Here is a 19,931-nt window from a genome sequence, read left to right as displayed (position 1 = left end):
TTGAAAAAGGTTACAAGCAGAGGGCGTAAGGATGGATAGAGGATTTCTTAAGGCTGGGAAGCAGCACAGGGAACAGATGCAACTGTGACTGACCATGAACTGGGAACTTACTTGACAAGGTATGGTAAACACTGAGAAAAGCCTTGCTGTGATCTGTTGGAGTGGGAGATGTGGAGGGACCTTCTGAAGATTGTAAACAGGCATGCAGACCTTATGGAAAAACATGCTTCAGCAAACACTTTCCTGTTCTTCCACAGCACAGCATGGCAGCCTCAAGAGCCTTCTTGATAATAAATACTCAAGAATGCTAGCAGCAGCAGGCCATTTTGCAGGTTCTTAAGATTTGCTTTTCTCTTTTGCCTACTTATGAGTAGCAAGCTTTGAGGGAGTCACCTCCAAGCTTGAGTGAGAGAGATAGCCTGCTGCAGCAGCCTTTGAATTGCATTGGACTAATCAATAGAAAGTTTCAGCCTAGCATAACTGTTGACTGTGAGGCCTGACACAAATATACATACAGGCTATGGTCTGTTTTAACTCTGATGGTATTTTTATAATGCATATCTTCTTCACTTTTTGAAACTATTTCTAGTTCCAGTTACACCATTTATTTTATATTTGGATTGTTTCTTTTTGCACCTTTACAAAAGCTGTTGTCCTCTAAAATGTCAGATATTTTCCATTTTCAGAGCAGTTTAGTATTGTGTATTACAGGCAAACTCAATACCTAAACAGGAAAAGTAATGTCTGTTCTTTGCAGTTATTTCATAAGATATTGTACTTCCTGATGTCAATAAAAACTGCAGAAAGTGTAAAGAGAATACACTGCTTTAGTTTTATGTGATGCAGGTTTAACATAAAATAGAAATTCAGTCTCAAGGTTTTCCAGATCATTCTGCATTCCAATCAGCTGTTGATTCTAGATGTACATGACCCCATCTGTGTCTCAGCTTCATGGAAGATCCCATTTCAAATTGATGGTCACTGGGGACCTTCTGAAGCACACCTTAATCTAGTCTCTGTTCAGATGCATGCAGAGATGCAGCGTGTTTTTTGCTTGGTGCAGATTCAGGTTGCCCTATTGGACCAGGAGAGCTGGAAATTGTTTCACAGCCATCATGTGAAGCCTTGCATCTCAGGCCAACAGAATCTGCTTCAAAATGAAGAATCTCTTTGCTGAAGTGAGGGTTTTGGCCATGCTATGCAGGGTGGTGACTGAAGTCATCAAACACTGACTTCTGCATGGTGAGGGGAGACCTAAGTTTGATGTGCAGCGCGGAGCTGAGCTCTGCACTGATGTTTCTAAAAGCGCTCTTTTTTAATCCTGAAATTCTGTGAAGACTGCTGTCAGAGGTTGTGGAATCAGCAGTAGAATTACCTTCTGTCACATGGTGTTTGTGTCACCAGGCTAGGGATAGAACTCTTGTCTTCAGTGAGGTTAACATGAGAGGCTCTTGCAATAGCCAACAGTGATGCTGAAGTTAAGACAAGAGCTATGCTTCATTATGTAGGTTCCAAAGCTAGAGCCTATTGAAGACACGTGATGGGCACAAATTGCTGCATCTTCAAAATCACAATCACATCGTCCTTTTCCACTTGAAGTTAGTGCCAGCTTACCAAAAGGTCATGGTAGGAAAGGAACTGCAAGACTCTGGATGCTGATCCCCAGCTGGCTTCTGCTGTGAAGCTGAGTGTAGTCTGGAAATGGTACATAAGGCCTAACAGCAGGAGAGAAAGACATAGAATACCTGAGCAGTATACTGAGCATTTGGACAGGTTGCTGAAGTTATTCTTCAGATAGTTGTGTGGGTATAGGTAGTCTGACACTTTCTTTAGAATATGAATGCTTTGTTTCTAAAAGCAGATTAAATCTTTGATTTTCTGTTAGCCTCTTTCCTGTTTTTTTTTCTTTCTTTATTCCTCTAGTTTTGACGAGCAAGCTGTCCTTTTTCTTATTGCTGGCAAGATGCTGAGCTTGGGTTTTTCACTCTGTTCTGAGGAGCAGACGTATAATATTTAATTGCCTTACTTCTGGAAATTGAGTATTTAGAGCTTGCTCTTGCAGCAGTGTATGATGCCTTTCCAACTCTGGGGTCATCTACTAGACTTTGCAGTGGTGAAACCAAACCACTTTAAAGAGCAAAGAAGAAAAAGAAAAATAGCCTGGAACTTATAGAAATAGAAAAGCTACTGGGAACTGTAGAGACATTAATGTTATTAATCATTTTAAGGTAAGAAGCAACTATAAAATGCACATATGGAGAACGGTGTGTATGTGCTGTTACTGACTGTGCCATTGTTGATGATATTTCAGAGAAGAACCCAAGGATATGTACTGTTTTACTTCAGACTCTGTGGACATGATGGGTGCAGAAGTCCAGTTCTACAGCACTGTTAAGACAACTGTTAACGTCTGAATAGTCGTATGAACTTAATTCATGGTTGGAACATTGTGCATAATAGAAAGTTTTGAAAGCATGATTATCAAGCAATGTTATAAAAAAGTAATAGCTTGTAAATGGAAATGGAAATCTTTTATAGTAGTCCTGAGAATTTTGAAATATTTTCTTTCATTATACATATTCCTTAGAATGCTTTTGAAATTGTGCCATGATTAAACTCTGCATTAGCAGAACTCTGTTTCAAAGCATCTATTTTTTTAATGCAGAAAAATAGCACACACTTAAAATACAAGACAGAAAAAGAAAGCCCCCTTGACCTTCCTGGTAGCTTACTAGCATGTGGGACCTAAGGTAGGTCTGGAGAACAAACTTCATGCAGGATTATTTTCTTCTTTGTACTAAAAGCTTTAGTGATTTGTAGAATCTGGGCTGTTTTCTTTTAAGTGCTGTTGGTACTCAGCAGTATCTACATTGCAAGAAAAATCACTAGATCCAATCAGTGAAATGAATAATAAACTCTTTTAAACCTAGAGCCCAGTAGATTGACAAAAATTACACCTTTGGAACATGTTCCAGGCTTTTGGAATGTGTATTTTTTACCCTTTCAGTTGAATTTCACAGGCAATGCTAAAATAGGAGCTGCTTTGAGGAAATAATTTGGAAGGAAATAAGGTGATTGACAACTTAAAGGGAAACTGATTCTGGGAAGAGATATGAGAAGGTGCTCTGGTCCTTGAGAATAGCACAGGGAATATATTGGAGGGCAAACACTGTGTGGGGAGGAAATGGAATTAACTGGCTTAATGTCTCCAGTTTCTCTTCAAGTTTATGATCACTTTTCTTTGTGACATATTTATTAATAATGTCTCAGGATACTGACAAATGAGATAAACTTTTTACTTGCAGAAATTTAAAAATCAAGGAGTTTCACCTTCCTCTTCTTTTACCTTTGTACGTTAGAAGGAGAGACTTGGAGAGGCTGGGTTAGGCTTAAAAAGTTTTGTGTTCAACAGCTTTCCAAATGAATTTATCAGATTTGAGAGGAAGGGACTCTGGTCTGTGGTTCTAATAGAAGCTGCATGTTGAATTTTTAGAGGAGGATCTAATGAATTCTCTCAGTTTGCAACTAGAAACTTCTGAAAATGTTTGTTAACATGCCAGAAGTAAATGTGATGCTTAGAGATTGAACTTTGTCTTGAAAGACTTCTGCTTTAAACATTGTTCCCTCCTCTGCCATGCAAACTTAGAGTCTGCCCTGAGAAATTACAAAGTGTAACATGGACAAAAGTCTCTGCGTATTAAATACTTGAACAGTTAGCACCTGCTGATTTTCTTGTTAATTTCTAGATTAATGTGATGTAGCTAGCTTCCTTTTCCTAAGGCAGTATTAGAAATTATTGTACGCCTTGCTATTAAAAGGATTTCGTAAAGCTCCTCAGAGAACAAGAGAATTCTGTTTATAATCCTGTATTTTATGTTCTTCAAACTTAAAAAGTCTCTAATTTACTTTCTCCTCTTCAGTGATCTCTGAATTATTTTGTGTCTGTAATAGCTATAAGGCTTTGGTTATTGGGATGGGTTAAGAATTCAGCAATTGATTCAACCAGGTTCTGTTAAGCATAGGAAGTATAAAAAGTCATTATTTTTTCTTTTCAAAATTTTGTTTTCGATGTTATCTTGGTTTTATTTACTTGCAAGTTGTTTTTTTCCTCCCACTAAGGACAAACAGAAAACTTCTCCTTTCATCTTCACTCTCTCTGATTTATGATAAATTTAGTTTCCTTCGGCCTGGCATTTGCTTCAGCAGGCAGTCTTCCTTCAAGTACCACCCTGATTGATGTGTAATCTTTGATATCTTCCATTAGCCTCCAGGATCACTAAGTTCAAGGCCCTCTTGGAACCTAAGGAGCCCTGCCGAGGAACTGAAGGCCTTCAGAGTCCTTGGGGTGATTGACAAGGTAATTCTTCAGTGTCTCTTCAAGAGTTCAGTCATAAATCGACTGCATGCTGACATTTTGTCTTTGAAGCTGTGGATCTTAAGGATATGAAACAAAAGGGGAAAATGACTCAAATGCATCTGCACTTTAAAATAACAAAAGTAGAAGAAAAAAGGCTTTTATCTGAGCAATTCATGTAAGGTCATGCAAAATATATTTGAGCTAAAGGATAAGACACATGTTTGGTGGCATTCGATAGGATGAGGCCTGTTTTTTTTGAAAATGAATCATGGTTACAGTACGGGGTAAGGACAAGTTGATGTGTTTTCAGTTGAATAAGCTGGTGGACATTTGAAATGCAGACAGGTAAAAATTCCCACTTTGGAGCTATCGTTTAAAATGGTGTTAGAAAGACAACAAATGTTTGTTCTCCATTCCTGAGAATTTGGAATTGAAATCCCCAGCAAAGGCACAGATTGATCAGTGAAGCCAAGCTTCTTTTGCACATGCAAGTAATGTCACCCAAAAGCCCAGGATCACGTTCCTCTATAAACAGTGAAGGACCATACAGATTTTTTTGCAAGCCTGATTAAGAGACCAGAAGAATTTCTGCTTTGTTTTGATAATGCTGATTAGTTGTCATCTTACCGAATATTTCTAGGATGATACATTAATCAGCGGTGTGACAGTGGCTAATGTAAGACTGCAAAGGTTCATTTCCTCCTTCTATTCCAATTCCCTTGTGTCTTTTGAGTTCCTCGTATAGTCCATGGTTTGTGCCTGGTGTACTTGATGCATGACCAATTTATGCATTTCTAACTTGTATCAGAAAAGCTATCCCATCGCTTTAAGATCTGTATTTCTTTTTTCTTGTTACACTGAACCTAGTTACAAATCTTTGTTTTTCTTTGCTTGTACTGTTGTAATTACGTGGATAAGTTGATAACTTCTCAGAAGGCTATATACCTTAGGTGTTATGGTTGTTTTTGTCACACATAAGGATTTCTGATCCTCAACTTCATTTTATCATCTTTGCTCTGTTTTTTAAGTACAGACTTTACCTGTGTTTCTCCCTGTATACATGTCAGAGACGGCTTTGAAAGAACACCTGTTTGATTGGTAGCCTCCAGCTAAATGCCCATGGCAGTCATGGACTTTGTGAATTAGTCTGAGGGTATAAGGCTGAAGAAGTGTTGGAAAGGAACTGAGAAAAGCCTTTTCCATCTTCTTGTACAGGAAAAAGGAGCAGTGACTGGAGAAAATGCTGGTTCTCACAGTCGAGGTTTTACAGTCCTTAGCATTGTGAGGTCTCCTAGATCCCTCTCATTTCACACCTGAGAAATGTTCTGAATGTACCCAGATCTTTGAGGCAGAGCTGGGGAGGATTAGGGGTTCCAAGGATGACAGAAATACAAGATCTTAGTGCTGGAGATGCATGTGAAGAGTGGTCCAAGGAAACAGGCCTGTGTATACAGCTGTATGCTTGTGTGTAAACAGTACTATAGGGGTCAGAGTTAATGTTTAATTACTGTGTGGAAAAAGGAACAGTATTCCTTAGCTGTCTTTGTACTCTGCATACATGCTTCCAGATTATCCTTATTATACTTAGTCTTGTCTCATATCTTTTGTTTCTAAGTGTTTATCCAGTTGTGAGGCAAATGAAAAGGCACTCTAAGTCCAAATGTTCAGTGAGTGATCAATGAAGCAAAGATGTGTGCTGGAAATTATGCCCCTGCCTTTGGTTTAAATCACCATCTCCTTTCCTTCCTCACCATTGCTTTTTTTTTTGCCTCTTTCTCTGCTTGCATATACTCTGTAAAGCTCATGTCTGGAGAAATCTAAATTGATTGGCAAGTTTTGGATGCAGGTATCCTTGTGAGGCGTAGCGTGTTTGTTCTTGAAAATCAATTCTGATTTTCAGGGCTGGCGTTGAAGATGCTGTGCGTCTGGACTCAAGTCTGTAGCTGATTCAGCATTAGCCGGAGTTTTGCCTGAAAATAGTATTCTGCTATTTCTAACCCTGAGGTAACTTCACTGGTTTCGGCAGAAAATGGGTATGTGCATAGTAACAAGCCACTGACATTTTGCTGCTGTCTTGCTTAGATCTGGGTGAGACTAAGCACACTGAATGGAACGTGGTGGTGAGTGGCTTCCAGAGCTGTTCTTCCATTGCTGCTTGAGGCCCAGGCTGGTCTCTGTGGCAGTGCAGACTGGAGCAAACCAGCTGTTAACCTTCACTCATCAAATGCTGAAAGGTTCAGCGCCTCACCTTAGCATAATGTCTGTCTTTGTTCTTCTTCTGAAGCCACTTGAAGTATTTGGAATTGGCTTCCCGTTCACAGATAAAATGCTTTCTGCTATCTGAAATGCTGGATATTTCAATTTTTTTTTTTAATTTTTTTTTATATTATTTTTTATTTATTTTTTTTAGAGTGGGCAAAACACTGAACATTTAATTCTATTCTGGTTTAGTGATGTGCCATCTTTCTCTCTGTATCTGCCTTTTCACTTTCCTTGTTACTTGAATAATTTTTGCTGTGTTGATCCCTTTTCTGCCGAAATTGAGAGTTAGGGATTTTAGCATTATTAGCACCCATAACAGTGCCTCGCTTCTCACCCTTTGCTTTTGCTCTTGTATAAATCCAGCTGTTTTGATAGACTTGAGAAGATCTGTGCTAGTGTTCGAGGAAACCACATTTCTTAAATTCTGCTACTGCTGTGCTTGCTGTGCTTGCTTCATGGTGCCAAAGGTTAACTAGATGGTGTTTGCAAGTATTTTATGGGAAGAGTCTACATGGCTTTAAAATAGAGGTTTAATCTAATTCTGGATGTTGCTCTTGTCCTGCAACTGTTGTAGGCTCTCAGCTCTGTTACTGACTGGCAAGCACAGCTCTTATTAATGTTACCAGAGGTACCATATTGAAAACAGGCTAATGTATAAATATTTTAGCTACTGTTATCACCAACCAGGAATGATCAATCATTTTACTGGTTCATGTACCTTAAAGTACAGAACTTCTTTCTGGAGTACCAAGGATTTTTGCTTGCAAAATTTGACTAATTAAAAATACGAGTTGCAGATTCTGTGCTGAGTTTCTGCCCTAGGCAAATCTTTCCTTTGAAGCTACAACTGGCCCCTGAAGAAACTACTTTGTTACAGTGCTGCTGGATACCTTAACAATGCTGTTTCAAGCCCAATTTCTTATTCTTTAGAACCCTGTTATTTAGAGCCACTCCATTTAAAGATTCATCTTGAAAGCAGAGTACATTAAGTAATAACTATGCCTCTGTAACCAATGATTGTATTTTATATCTTTTCTGTCCCCTCCCCTGGACTCTCATCAAGCGATACTGTCCGTATTGCAGTGGTGTGCTGTGATCAGTCCTCGATGAATGTCTGTATATTTGAGCTTGTTCAATATGCTGTTTGTTAAGCTTCTTTATACAACCTGAAACCTTATCAAATAAAATCACTCTCATCAGGTCCTTGCTAACATTATTTTGGGAGCTTCTGAGGGGGATTCCAGAATTATTATTATTTTTTCCTGAAGAACTGGAAGTAATTATCTTAATTTGTAGTATAGATTATGTTTGTGACTGTTGTGCTGCTGTGAGAAGTTGTAACTGATTTAATATACTGTGATGAGTTGACCTTAGAAATGCGTAGAATAACCAAATCAGGGGTAATTATTCAGAAATGTGTTTACTACCTGTCTGCTTGATGAGCAAAAAGTACCAAAAAGCACAAATATAAAGAATCTGGAGTTCACATGTATGATCTACAGACCTATAGTTGAATTCAAACAGGTTGTGGCTAGTTTTAGTGGAGTTCAGTCAGAGAGTAGGAGAAATGGGCTCTTTTATGGCACTGTGTGTGCTCTGCATGAATGTTTTGTGTTGTTGTGGCTGTGACCATTTAGTGTCTATTAGAAACTTCAATATTCAGCACTTTATGTGGAGGTGAGTTTAAAGAATGCTGCGGTTGTGAAACTGAGTTGACTGCAGCAGCTGTTTGCTCTCACTTGGCTCTTGGGTGCACATTGCCAAGCTTCTTTCCACCATCTTGGGGATGAGAATGAGAGGTGGTGGGGGGTGGGAGGAGAGGGAAGGAACTGTAATAAACAGTGCGAACAAGTTCAGACATTTGTTTTTGTTTCATAATTATGCTTAGAAAGAGAAACTGGCTGAAAACATTACAAGGAATTGACCAGGCTTTAGCTTGCAAAAAGATGAATTTTTCTTTCTGTTACAGCCAACTGAAAGTATTAAGAAATTTAAATTTGAATATACTCTGCTTTCTTAGTATTTGCATTATTTAAAGCTGCACCTTTTGTCTTTTAAGTACACTATTACAGTAAGTCACAGAATATACAAACCTTCAGTTCCTTGGAATAATGGTGTGAAGGGAGGAATAATTGCAAACAAGATAATTCATGTTGCACAGGTACAAGGATAAGCAATAATCACATTTTTCATACATATTAGCCAAATGTAATCTCTTTTTGCAACAACAGAGGAAGATGAGTGAGAGTCTGAGTGATGTAATCTGAAAAGTGACAAGAATAAATCTGTATTAAGCAGATTTTTTAATCCCTGGTAGCCTTGACAGCCAGCACAGCTGAGGAGAGCAGGGGGAATTGCATGCCTCTTTCTGTCTCATCACTACTGCTGCGTCCTGAGCACGGCAGTCGGCCTTTTGTCCGCCCTGCTGAGGCTTTTATGAAGTCCCAAGTGCTTGTCCTAGGATCAGGTCACCAACTTATCTCCTGCCTAGTTGTCTGTCACTACCTGTAATGGGATTTTCCTGTCCACTGGTGGTATAAATGCAAGGAAAAAATCCTAGGTGAGCATCTGATATCTGTGAGTTTGTTGGACTTCTGCTGGAGGATCTGTCCTCTGATGAGATTGCGGTTGTTTAGGAGGTAAGGACCAGAATCATTATGTGACCCACTAGTGACACCGTTATGTGGAGTGACTTCAGTGTGGAGCAGCAATTTAAAAAACAAAAATGAGTAGCTTTTAAAGTAGCCCCTCAGCCGTAGCGTATCTTCAAAACCCTTTAGGTATCTGATACCTCAGTAAGGAATTCTGTTCTTTTTTATTTGATCAGGCAACAGCTATTTTTTCAACCTATGTTAGTGCACTTAGTCACGTTTGTGTAAGTGAACGTTTTGAGGTGTTTATTTTGATCAATGTTAAACCTCGCTCAAGTAAATCGAGCAGCACAAATATGTTCTGTGCCATGTTCTGTAAGTAAGGATTCTGGAAAAACATTAATATTGTATACTGGGGAGAGGGGAAGAAACAAAAACAGAAAAGAAAGGAGGTCTGGGAAAGCAAATAACAGCGGTATGTTAGAGGGCTGCATTTATATTAAAGTCACCTGCAGGAGAGGAGTGCATTTAGCAGTTCTTAGTTCTTGCAGTAATGTCCCACGCGACCTTGGCTGGGTGCTTGGTGGGGTAACTGATGGTTCACTGCGCTCTTTTTTCCTGGTGACTTGCCTGTTGCCTGCCTCTGGGTCTGTGATTCCCCTTATGCTGACTTCTGCAGTATTCCTTCGGTCTCTTATCTCTGGGCTTTGATGCATATGTTCTGAAGGTGGCCACCGTGACTTTGGGTGGCAGCAGATGGTAAACCTTCAGGCTGCCACCGGCTATACTGGTGTTAAGTTGGAAACTTAACGTTTGATGAAGAATCAGTAGTGCATATGAAAGAGCTTTTACTGCAGAAATATCTTTTAATTAAAAAAAATTAGCATACTGAAACATTTGCTAATTTCCGTGCATTTAAAAATCCTAAAATTAAGTGTTTTCTTAAAGCCAGACTATCGTTATTTACCAAGCAGGTTTTATTTTATTTTTCTCCAATTAATTGTACCTTCTGCACTGAATTTATTTTAATTTATTTTCTACTAATCTGTTGGATACACTGTAAATTAAATCTAAGAAGCTAAATTTTTAAGTAGCTATAGTCAGCATCAGTATTAAGCATCGGTATTAAGCCTTGACTTAACCCCCATCCTCGAGAGAGCAAGCCAAACAACAAAAACCCAAACAAACAAAAATCTTAAAATCACAAGTAGAAAAGTCTTGCTGTCTGCTGCCATGCAACCTTGCTGTGTTCGCCCGTGTTTTAGTATGTGCGTGACAACTTAACTGCTTACACAAAATAGGGATAAGTAGACTCTTATTTACAATATACATTTATGGCACTTGCTATTTTGCTGTCAGTTTTTTTTAATTTTATTTTTTATTTTTATTTTTACCATTTTGAGTTCGTTATCAATGCACAAAAATAAGGGAAAAATGGGTAAGCAACAGTGCTGTGAAAGCCAGCGTGATGTGTAGACCTTGACTGTGTTTCTACATTAGTATTACAAATAGGATTTTGCCTGGTCTCCTTTTGTGTCACAGTCTAGTTGCTCAGTGCCCAGGAATGCCCTGCTGTGCATTTTTCTCCCTCCCTCCTGAGATAGGATGCTGCATGTTACAGTTGACAGCTCGTTGTTATGAGGTATTAAATATTACACCTTACACAGTAGGTGTCATCAGTGAAACAGATTCCATCAGCTTCCTGCAAGCCAGGAGCAGTTTCTAGTACAGGCATCTCAGTGTGATCTGCTCTGGGGAAGGACAGAGTTATGCAATGGGGAATGTTTTGTGGAATCCTGTGTTGTCCCGCTGTGTCATTCTGGTGGAGGTTTGTCGTTTCGTATTTGAAAAAGGACTCTTAGAAAAAGAATTGCTGATGAACTTGCAAGCATTTTCCTTTTGCAATGGGAGGAAAATGTGAAGGTATGCAAATGGGTAAGACTTGCTGGGATACATGGCTGTCCAGAACCTGGCTATGAAAAGCAAAGCGAGGAAGTTAAGTTGGCACTTGGGTCAATGATGGTGTTACTGTTGGGCAGCAGCCTGGATAGTGCATCTAAGAGCTGCTCACCTTTCTTTACTCTGTTCATCTGATACAAAGTCAAGCAAATGTGCTTGCGACAGTCTCTTTTCTGGTCTTTCCCCTTCCTAAAGTATCAGTTTCCTGGTCAGTGATTTAATCATTCTTGTGTATGTTAAATTATTTGGATGAGTCTGGTTAAACCACCTTTTTGTAATATGCATGCAGGTTGCCTCTCTTAGAAATAGATTCTTGGTTTTCGTGGGCCCCTGTAAATTCCCTGGTCTGCCTGGGTCAAATGCAGTATCACTGGGCAAAAAGTTCCTTCCATGGTTCTTGCTGGGCTGCTTGGGATTGATCTCCTGTGAAGCTAACGATCTTGTAGAAAAGTAAGTACTGAATCAGCAAACAAATAATTTTCCATTAAATAAAATGGAGCTGTAGCTCATCATCACTTGGGGAAAGTTATGATGCTTGATGGGGGAGTTGGTTAGTAAGACTGGTTAGTCCACCTAGGTAGTTAACCTCAGAAGTGCACAAACATTATTTGTTATTACTGTTATAAAACTGTAGCTGCTACTTTCAATTTGATGTTGTAATATAACAACAGATGAAGGCAGCCCTAAAGGGACCCGTTGTCTGCTTTATTCCTGTTAGTCGTAGTCATTCTATATGTCATCTTATAGGGTGATGGCTCAGTAATCTGTTCTGTTTCACCATATGCTAATACAGTGCTGATAAGCAAGTGTGAAAAATGAAAGGGAGGAATACATTAATTGTATTTGTGCAATAAGGTATGCTATCAAAGGTAATTATTTCATGACAGTTTTAGTTATAGCAGTTGTTTTATCATAAAATAAAGGATGGCTTTAGGAGACTTTTATTGGAAAGACAATTGTATCAAATTAGTACCAAATTAGATTTTTGCCTTTATAAAGGTGAGCAAACCCATGAGCAGTTTTTAAATTGGTGTCTCCTACTCTATAAATGAATGAATCCTGTCTGAGGGTTAAAGAAGCTATTATTCTGTCCTTTATGCTGACAGCTTCATTACTGATAGGCCTACTGTTGATGTTAAAAAAATGTTTGGCTCCTTATGATCTTTGTGCATGCAACTATAATATTAATACAGACCACAGAACTGTTCATTAAGATATGACTTTAAATGAGGTTGATGCTTGTAAATCTGGAGAGATACAGATGTTAAATGCTGCCATTCCTTTCCCTATGCAGCTGTATGGCTAATAATTTCCAAGTGGCTAAAGCTCTTGTTAGCAAGAGTGCTGGTGTGTTAAGAATGGCCCTATAAATAACTTTAAGAACTGAAGTTGAAGGTGCTTCTTTTAAAGACTGTTGTTAACTAAACATTATTGCCAAACAGATGGAAAGCATTCACCAGCCTGATGTTTTTAGGTCTAATTATATTATCGCCACTCCTGGTACGGCTCAGTTGAAGAGGTGTATCCAGAGGCCAATTTATAATCATTTAGCCAACACCTGTTTGGGAGATATTGACAGTCAAAGGGCACATTTAAAAAAAAATCACATATGTTCTTGTATTTATTGCCTCAGTGTGAACAGTTACAAATAAACTTGGGATAAGAAGAAAGTGACGGTAAACAGATGATCGTTTTCAACTGTTCTTTATCTGTCTTCGTCTGGCACCTCTTGCAAAGTGGCTTTTATTTTTCTCTTGCTCTTTGGTTTTCTTTACTGTTTGTATATCATTTTAATTCTGTGCCTTTGTAGTTAGGCAAGGATAAGTAAAATCGGTTTTATAGTTACCATTTCTTCAGCTGCTTTCTGGAAGATCCACTCAAGAGACCCGAAAGATTGTTTGGAGAAACTCTGTGATGTAGGGACATATGCCATTGACATGGAAATGACATGTCTTTTCTTTCTCAAAAACTGTCACTAATAGCAACGTCTGATGATATTTTTTCACTAGAAGATAAAGAAAGGCTTTGAATACTGGGTGCACCCTAGTAGAAGAGGAAGTCTTCGAGAAGGAAAAGCTGCTCTCCCTTTATTTCTTTCAGTGAAACTTGGTGAGAGCAATGATGTGGAAAGACTCCAACTCTCTTTCTGTTACTAGAGTGAAATGGAGAGGGAACAAGGGCAGTGTTTGGGAAGTGGCCATCTCAAAAAGCAGTACTTGTCTTGCTGCAGCCACAGCTTTGGGCAAGTCTGCACAGTGCTGCCCTGAAAACTCCCCTCGTGCTACTTCCATACATCTTCACCTTGTTGCAGGCACTGCACGCGGTGGCTCTTTTGGCAGAAGAGGAAATCAGAAGGTGCAGAGAAAGTCAGTGAGTGAACTTGGTAGGCTTTACCCTACAAGGGCCGTGGGTCCATCATTGCCTACTCAATGAGTAGAGACAGGGGGAGCTGAATGCTGTATTGTGCTTATCCTGTCACCTGGCAAACCCAGAACGTGTTGCTCCAACACATTGTTTCTCTACAAGGAGTCTTTCTTGATGAATCTCTAAGTGCAGTTGCTGCATCTCATCCATTGAACGCTGAGTTTGGTAACCCCAGTGCTGACATTTTCAGCCCTTCAGGCTTTTAATTTTTCAGCCCACGTATTTTAGTGTAACCAAATCTGACTATTTACACCAGGTATTTACAATGTCTATTGCAAATAAGCAGTGAGTGTGTATTCTTGTTCTTGTTCCAAGAGGAGAGTTGATCTTGTCCTTGCCATTGTTTTTGTGGCTGTCTTGCAGCTGGTGCTTTTCAAGTACATCCAGTTCTTGGAGTTTACAAACAATTCTTAAGTGTGTGATTTGAAAAAAGAGGTGCAGAGAGTTCCAACTCCCTGAAGATAAACTTTTCCCAAAATATATATGTATGTAATTCTTGTTTGTTTTGTTTTCAACATGTAAGTAAACAGAGCTTGCTAAGAGGCAGAACATGGTCTAGTACTCCTGTCATCATCGGGTTGTACTTTCAGCAGAGGTAATGCAGTCCTAACAGAGATTTTCTCTGTGGCTGTAGGTGTACTTCTGCAGCAAACCCATCCACATTTTATTTTATTTTTTTTCCCAAAAGAAATCCTTCTTTTTGTTGCTACCTTAATACTAGTTTTACAGGGACATGAAAGAAACTTCCTTACAGCTATTCCTGTTGTGGTTTATGAGTGTGGCAAAATAAAAAGGCAGCTGAGGAGTGAGATAGGAGTGGCTGTATGCAGTTCGAAACCTTTTGGTTTCAAAACATTCCTTTACTAGCAGGAAAAGCATTTGAGGTATAGAAAGCTTGATATGGGGGGAGGAGGTGGAAATACTGTAGTAGGAAGGTAGGTGCAGTGAATTAGGAGAAAAGAAAATAATACAAGTGATGTAACATAGGAGGCTAATGCTTTGTGGACGTTATTTGTGTGTTTTATTTTGTTGTTACAGTTGCATTTCTGTAATTTGGATTCTGCTAAATTATTTCTACAGTTATAAAGTAGTGGTTTTCTTTTTATCAGTTTAAGATTTGTTCTTTAAGTTAGCTGATTGGGAATCTGGCAACATTCTAGTAGTTCTCTAGAGATCCAATCCTCAGTCAAATTTATTTCTTAAAAAAAAAAAAAGTTGTTTAATAAATGTGTGCTGCAGGGCTTTAATTTTTTTTTTCATCGTGACATATTTTACTTTGTTTGCAAGAATATTTCAATATTAAGTTTGAGAATCGAGTATTGTCATCTTACTCATGTGAATTTTAAATGTTTCTCTGAACACTTTTTGCTTAGGTTTTACTTGTAATGGACACTAGAACACAGCAGACTTTTATACTGAAGGTAAGTAAAGTCTTATTACTTCTCTAAACAGACTGGCCTCCTAATTTATACAACCACACAAGATTACTTTGCATCTAATATACCGAGTTATATATATCCATATTAAGTGCACTGGAATCATTTTTCTCTGTATTCAATCTTTTCCATTCCTTTCTCTGTGTAACTTCTCATAAGTGCTGGTTTACTCACTTGATTTGCACTTGTTATTGATGGTAATACCTCAGTGGGCTTTGGTAAAGAATCACTGTTTCAGTATGCTTTGTAAAAGAGCCATCAGACTCTGCTGACTCAAGCCATACATGTGCTACTGATTAAAGAAGTTAAGATGAAAATTCTCCTTAGCCCAGGTATGCCCACAGCTCTTCGTCATGGTTGGGTTGCCCATAGCTGAAGAGTATAGTATTGACCAAAGGGGATTCTGGATGAAGTGGATGACTGGTCTTATCCAAAATTGCTTTTTTATGGTTTACATCAATGGACTCTGAAAACTGAATTTAATGTTACTAAGCCATTGAACTGCCAAATAGTTAAAGGTTGAGGATAATTTTTTTTATATTGCTCTTTTGTGTTTCAGAAAGTGCTCAGATGAAGATCCTAACGTACATCGAGCATCTGTGTTGCTGAGAGTTGGTTTAGTCTGAGTCTTGTCTTTGTAGCTATTACTTCAGACTCCCATTGAAATTAATGACATGACTGATGGGAGGAAGGGCTGAAAAAGGATGTCCCAGACATGGAGCTATAATTAGCTAACATTTTATAATGTGGCTTCAGGACTGGCTTCCGACCCTGTCTTAACTTAGTGCATTTGGTAATTGAAGTGAGTTGTCTTAAGTTTATGCAGGGCACAGAAAACCTTTTTGTTCCTCAGAAAAGATTATTTTTGAGTATTGTATATTAGAACCTCACTTTATCTGCTGGCGGATAGGGAAACATTGAATTTCCCATTTCACTGCTTATGTTTATCAATACTGTAATAGGTCACACTATTGACATAATTTTTTTTCCTTTGCCTATTCCCTCCCTTTCTCCCTCTCACATCAATTTTTTCACTTCTGGCAACTTCATCTCTGTGCTAACTCCCAAAAATCATTACCTCTCAAGGAGATTAATCCTTTCCTTTCCTTTTTGTTGTGGTTGTTGCTGTTGTCTTTACTAAAGTACAATGGAAATATGAGGATTACCTGTAAGGCTAGGGCATTCTTTTGTCTTCAGAACTTGAATTGAATTTTTTAATAGTGTCTTTTGGTCACACACAAAAATAAATTTTTAAAAAAAGGTCACAGGGAAATAACTGAGTGTCATCCTGATGACTTAGTTTGAGAGAGATTCTAATAAAAACATTGACCCATGTAATTGATTTTAATGGCAGCTTTGTGCCATCTTCTGTTCTCTGGAAATGTGCCAGATGCCATCAGCACAGCCTCAGGGGACTGAGGGGCATAGAGCAGCAGATGAGTGGTTTCTCTGAAGCCCAGAGTAACTCGGATAGATTAGTTTGGTTGATAAACACAGAGCACAGCAGGCTCCAAAGGCAACTGAGGGTACAACTGACCTTTTTGTTCTCTGTCAGGGTCTAAGGAAAAGTAGTGAGTACAGCAGGAGCAGAACGACCATCATCCCCCGCTGTGTGCCCAACATGGTGTGCCTGCACAAGTACATCATCTCTGAGGAGTCTGTCTTTCTCGTATTACAGCACGCAGAAGGTTTGTTTCTCATTTAAGTATATTGCTGAAAAAGTCAAAGGTTTAGGTTTGAATCAATCATACATTTCAGTGTCAAATCAATCTCTTATGTATATCTAATTAAAATATTTTTCTGTGCCTTAGAGATGTCATGTAAGACATCTCACATCCTCCCTCCTCTTCTTTCCCTTCATTCTGTGGTAGATGTGATTCCTTTTTCAAAGAGCCTCTAATCCTGATGGGTCTATTGCACTGTAGCATTACTGAAAGCTTCCAACTATTTTAATTTCTACCAGAGAACAAGTGCTTTTAAATGCAATAAATACCTGTACTATTTACAGTCATCTTTAAGAAACTAATTCTTTGGCTACTTTTATAAACTTTGGCAAGTAAATTTTTAGTTAAGTGACAAGCATTCCCATAAGAGTTGAATAACTGTCTGCTAAAAAGCCATAAACATTTGCCTAGTAGTTAGTATTACATAGTTATTCTGATCTGGATTTTTAAGAAAATAGCTAGTGGCATCACATAGAAGTTCAAAGCAGAACCACAGAGCAGTGCCTTCAAACTATTTATGAAATTCCTGTTAAATGTACGGGGAACAGGTGGCAAAAAATAATTACATCTTGATTTTTTTCCTCTAACACCTGGATTTAAATATTCCTCAAATGTAATTACCCACATTTATTTAGAATGAGTGCAGAATATAAATTTGGGTTTGCTAATAGCTCTCTTTTTAGGAAATGTTAACAATTTAGATACAGTGGATGACTTGAAGGAACTGCACTAACAAAGTGAGAAGATAATTTTATTCCATTGAATGTTATTGTTTTTACTCCTAATAACTTAGATTTTAGCATTTTTTATGAGCAACTTATGTCACATGAGGCTAGCTAAAGTTGGCTTTAAAACATGAATAACTTTTTAAGCTATGTGTGACATGGTTTTGTTGCTACGAGTGTTGCATGAAGAAAGGCCTCACACTGCTGTAGTGGTGGTGATGCTGTGCCTCTGTACAGTGCTGGGGAGGAATGGGTGAGCTGGCGGAAAGGGATTTCATGTGGGTTAGGGCTGTTACTGATGGTGTGTGTTGTTCACTTGACTTGGACACTTTTGAGTATAAGCTAATAAACTGCAAAGAGTTTCCCCTCATTTTCTGAAAAAAACAAGTTGTTTGGAAATGGACTCACCTCTGTTTTTTTCCCACTGCTGTAAGTATTTTTTCCTAATGACCAGGGAATTAACAAGGTTAATGCCTTTAAGGATAGTCCCTTGCATTCATGAAATTATTGACTGGCCCCTGAACATACACAGAGAGAGGAAGATAAGTTCTCCCTCTGTACTAAAGAGGGAACTGGGGCAAAAATCGATGAGTAAATTGCTCAAGAACACGTACAGAAATTATATTGCAGGTGTAGGGCCTGATCCCAAATCCCTAATGAGCAATAATTTTGTGTTGCTTTGGAACTGCATGACCTGTGCACCGCACCATGTCCCAGGAGACCAGTGCTGGAAAGCAATTCAGCAGAAATGCTGAAGTTGTCTTGTAGATTTTTTTAGCTCTGGAGAGAACATGAAAAAAAATACAACCCACTGATGATTGTCTTGAACACACCAGTCCTTTGTTAGTAGAACTCATCCTTTAAACAGGGATAAAAATACCAGGAATATCTAAAGATATTCTCTTAAAAAATTTTGTCCATCTGAGACCAAATATAAACAGAGAATGTGCTTGTAGTTAAGTTTGAGAAAGTATAAAAATTTCTAGGACAATGCTTTTAAAGTGATAATCTCTGAAATTTTATTCCATCACTTTGTGAATGTTCTTAGCATTCATACTCAAAGTAGTTCTCTTCCAATGGAAAATACTGCCAGTCTAATTTATAAGTATATTGTATTATGGTGATCTATCATGTTAGCCATGCTATCAGTATCATTGAATGGTTCACAGATAAAAATTTAAGTGGGCTATGGCTTGAATTATAGCTAATTCAGAGGGTATTTTAATGTTATGTTAGGTATTATGTATTTGGTAAGGAGTTTGCTAGCTCTTACTTACAGTACACCTTAACTGCATTAACAAGTTCAGCACTGTTGGGTTTTGTATGGAATTCTGAAAGCTCGTCCTCAAACTCTTGCTCTGGATGAGAACTTTTTTTTCAGTAAGTCATAATGCTGTTACACGCTCAGATTGGTGAGTGAGCTCTTGGGTCCTCTAACAGGCTTTTCTCATAACTGCAGTTGGAGGCTTGAAGAGGGCCTTAGAAGCACAAAAGTCAGTAAAGTTATCTTGTAGCTTTGTTGGAAGGCACTTGGCAAGTTCTATTATGGTAGAGGGCCAATCTGATATTAACAAGGCCTCGCTTCTTGGCCCTAAGAACTCCAGAAATTTTAGAAACAGATGCTTCAAAAATAGGCTGGGGGGCTTCCATGGAACATCAAAGTTTAAGTGGCTGTTAGAAGCTGTCAAATCTCTTTAAGCATAAATAAGGTGGAGTTCCTATCAATCTGGAGAGCACTCCAGAAACTTCACACTGAAGAGGCTTTCTGCATGCAGGAATTGGTAGACGACAGGATGGTAGCATTGTGGTTTGCAAAACTTGGATTTGTTGTTAGGAAAGGAGACAGTTCTAGCTGTAAGGACTTGACAGAGATCAGAAAGGGTAGGAAAGGTGATGTAGTCATTGGCAAGGGACTTTTTCAGAAGGCTGCTTTGAAATAATAGCTTTTGCTTGAAGTGCTTTGGGAAGTGGGAGCTTTGCCTAAACTAGCAAACTTCATAGCAGAGATTCACCAGCAGCAGTGGAAGCAGTTGTGTGTATGAGGCTCTGGAGTTTGTAACTATTGTCGTGTTAGAGATTAGGTTGAGATTAGCTTCCAGTTCCTGTGTATGCTGCAATACTATTGTGGCTGCTGTGAAATATTGTTATTTTATCATGATAATGTCTGCATGTCTGGCTCCCTTTTGGCCTAGAAACTATACAAAGATAATTATATGTTGTCATTGTATATTAATATGATGAAGTTTAGCTGCAGCCATGTCTTTACAGAAAAGGACAGTGATTCTAAGAAAACCATAAGGTTGTTCTTTTTCCAGGAATATTATTTCATATGAAGTACATAACTTATGAATGGCAGTCCTGGCTGTAAACAAATTTTTATGCAATGATTTAGAGAATTTAGCCAGATTTTGCAGAATAGTTCAAGCAGATGTCTTACAGTGTTTTTTTTTTTT

General features: G+C 38.5%; 1 protein-coding gene across 1 annotated transcript in view; it reads left to right on the top strand.

Annotated features, from left to right (window-relative positions):
* RPS6KC1 (ribosomal protein S6 kinase C1) overlaps positions 1–19,931 on the top strand; it is a 73,627-nt gene that overhangs the window by 35,294 nt on the left and 18,402 nt on the right. Inside the window, exons 9-11 of the mRNA XM_031552361.1 lie at positions 4,265–4,357; positions 14,967–15,014; positions 16,585–16,717. Coding sequence (XP_031408221.1) covers positions 4,265–4,357; positions 14,967–15,014; positions 16,585–16,717 — 274 coding nt within the window. The remainder of the gene's footprint in view (positions 1–4,264; positions 4,358–14,966; positions 15,015–16,584; positions 16,718–19,931) is intronic.

The sequence above is a fragment of the Meleagris gallopavo genome, chromosome 2 (assembly GCF_000146605.3).
Source record: "Meleagris gallopavo isolate NT-WF06-2002-E0010 breed Aviagen turkey brand Nicholas breeding stock chromosome 2, Turkey_5.1, whole genome shotgun sequence".
NCBI lineage: Eukaryota > Metazoa > Chordata > Aves > Galliformes > Phasianidae > Meleagris > Meleagris gallopavo.
This window is presented reverse-complemented; position numbering and strand designations above follow the sequence as displayed.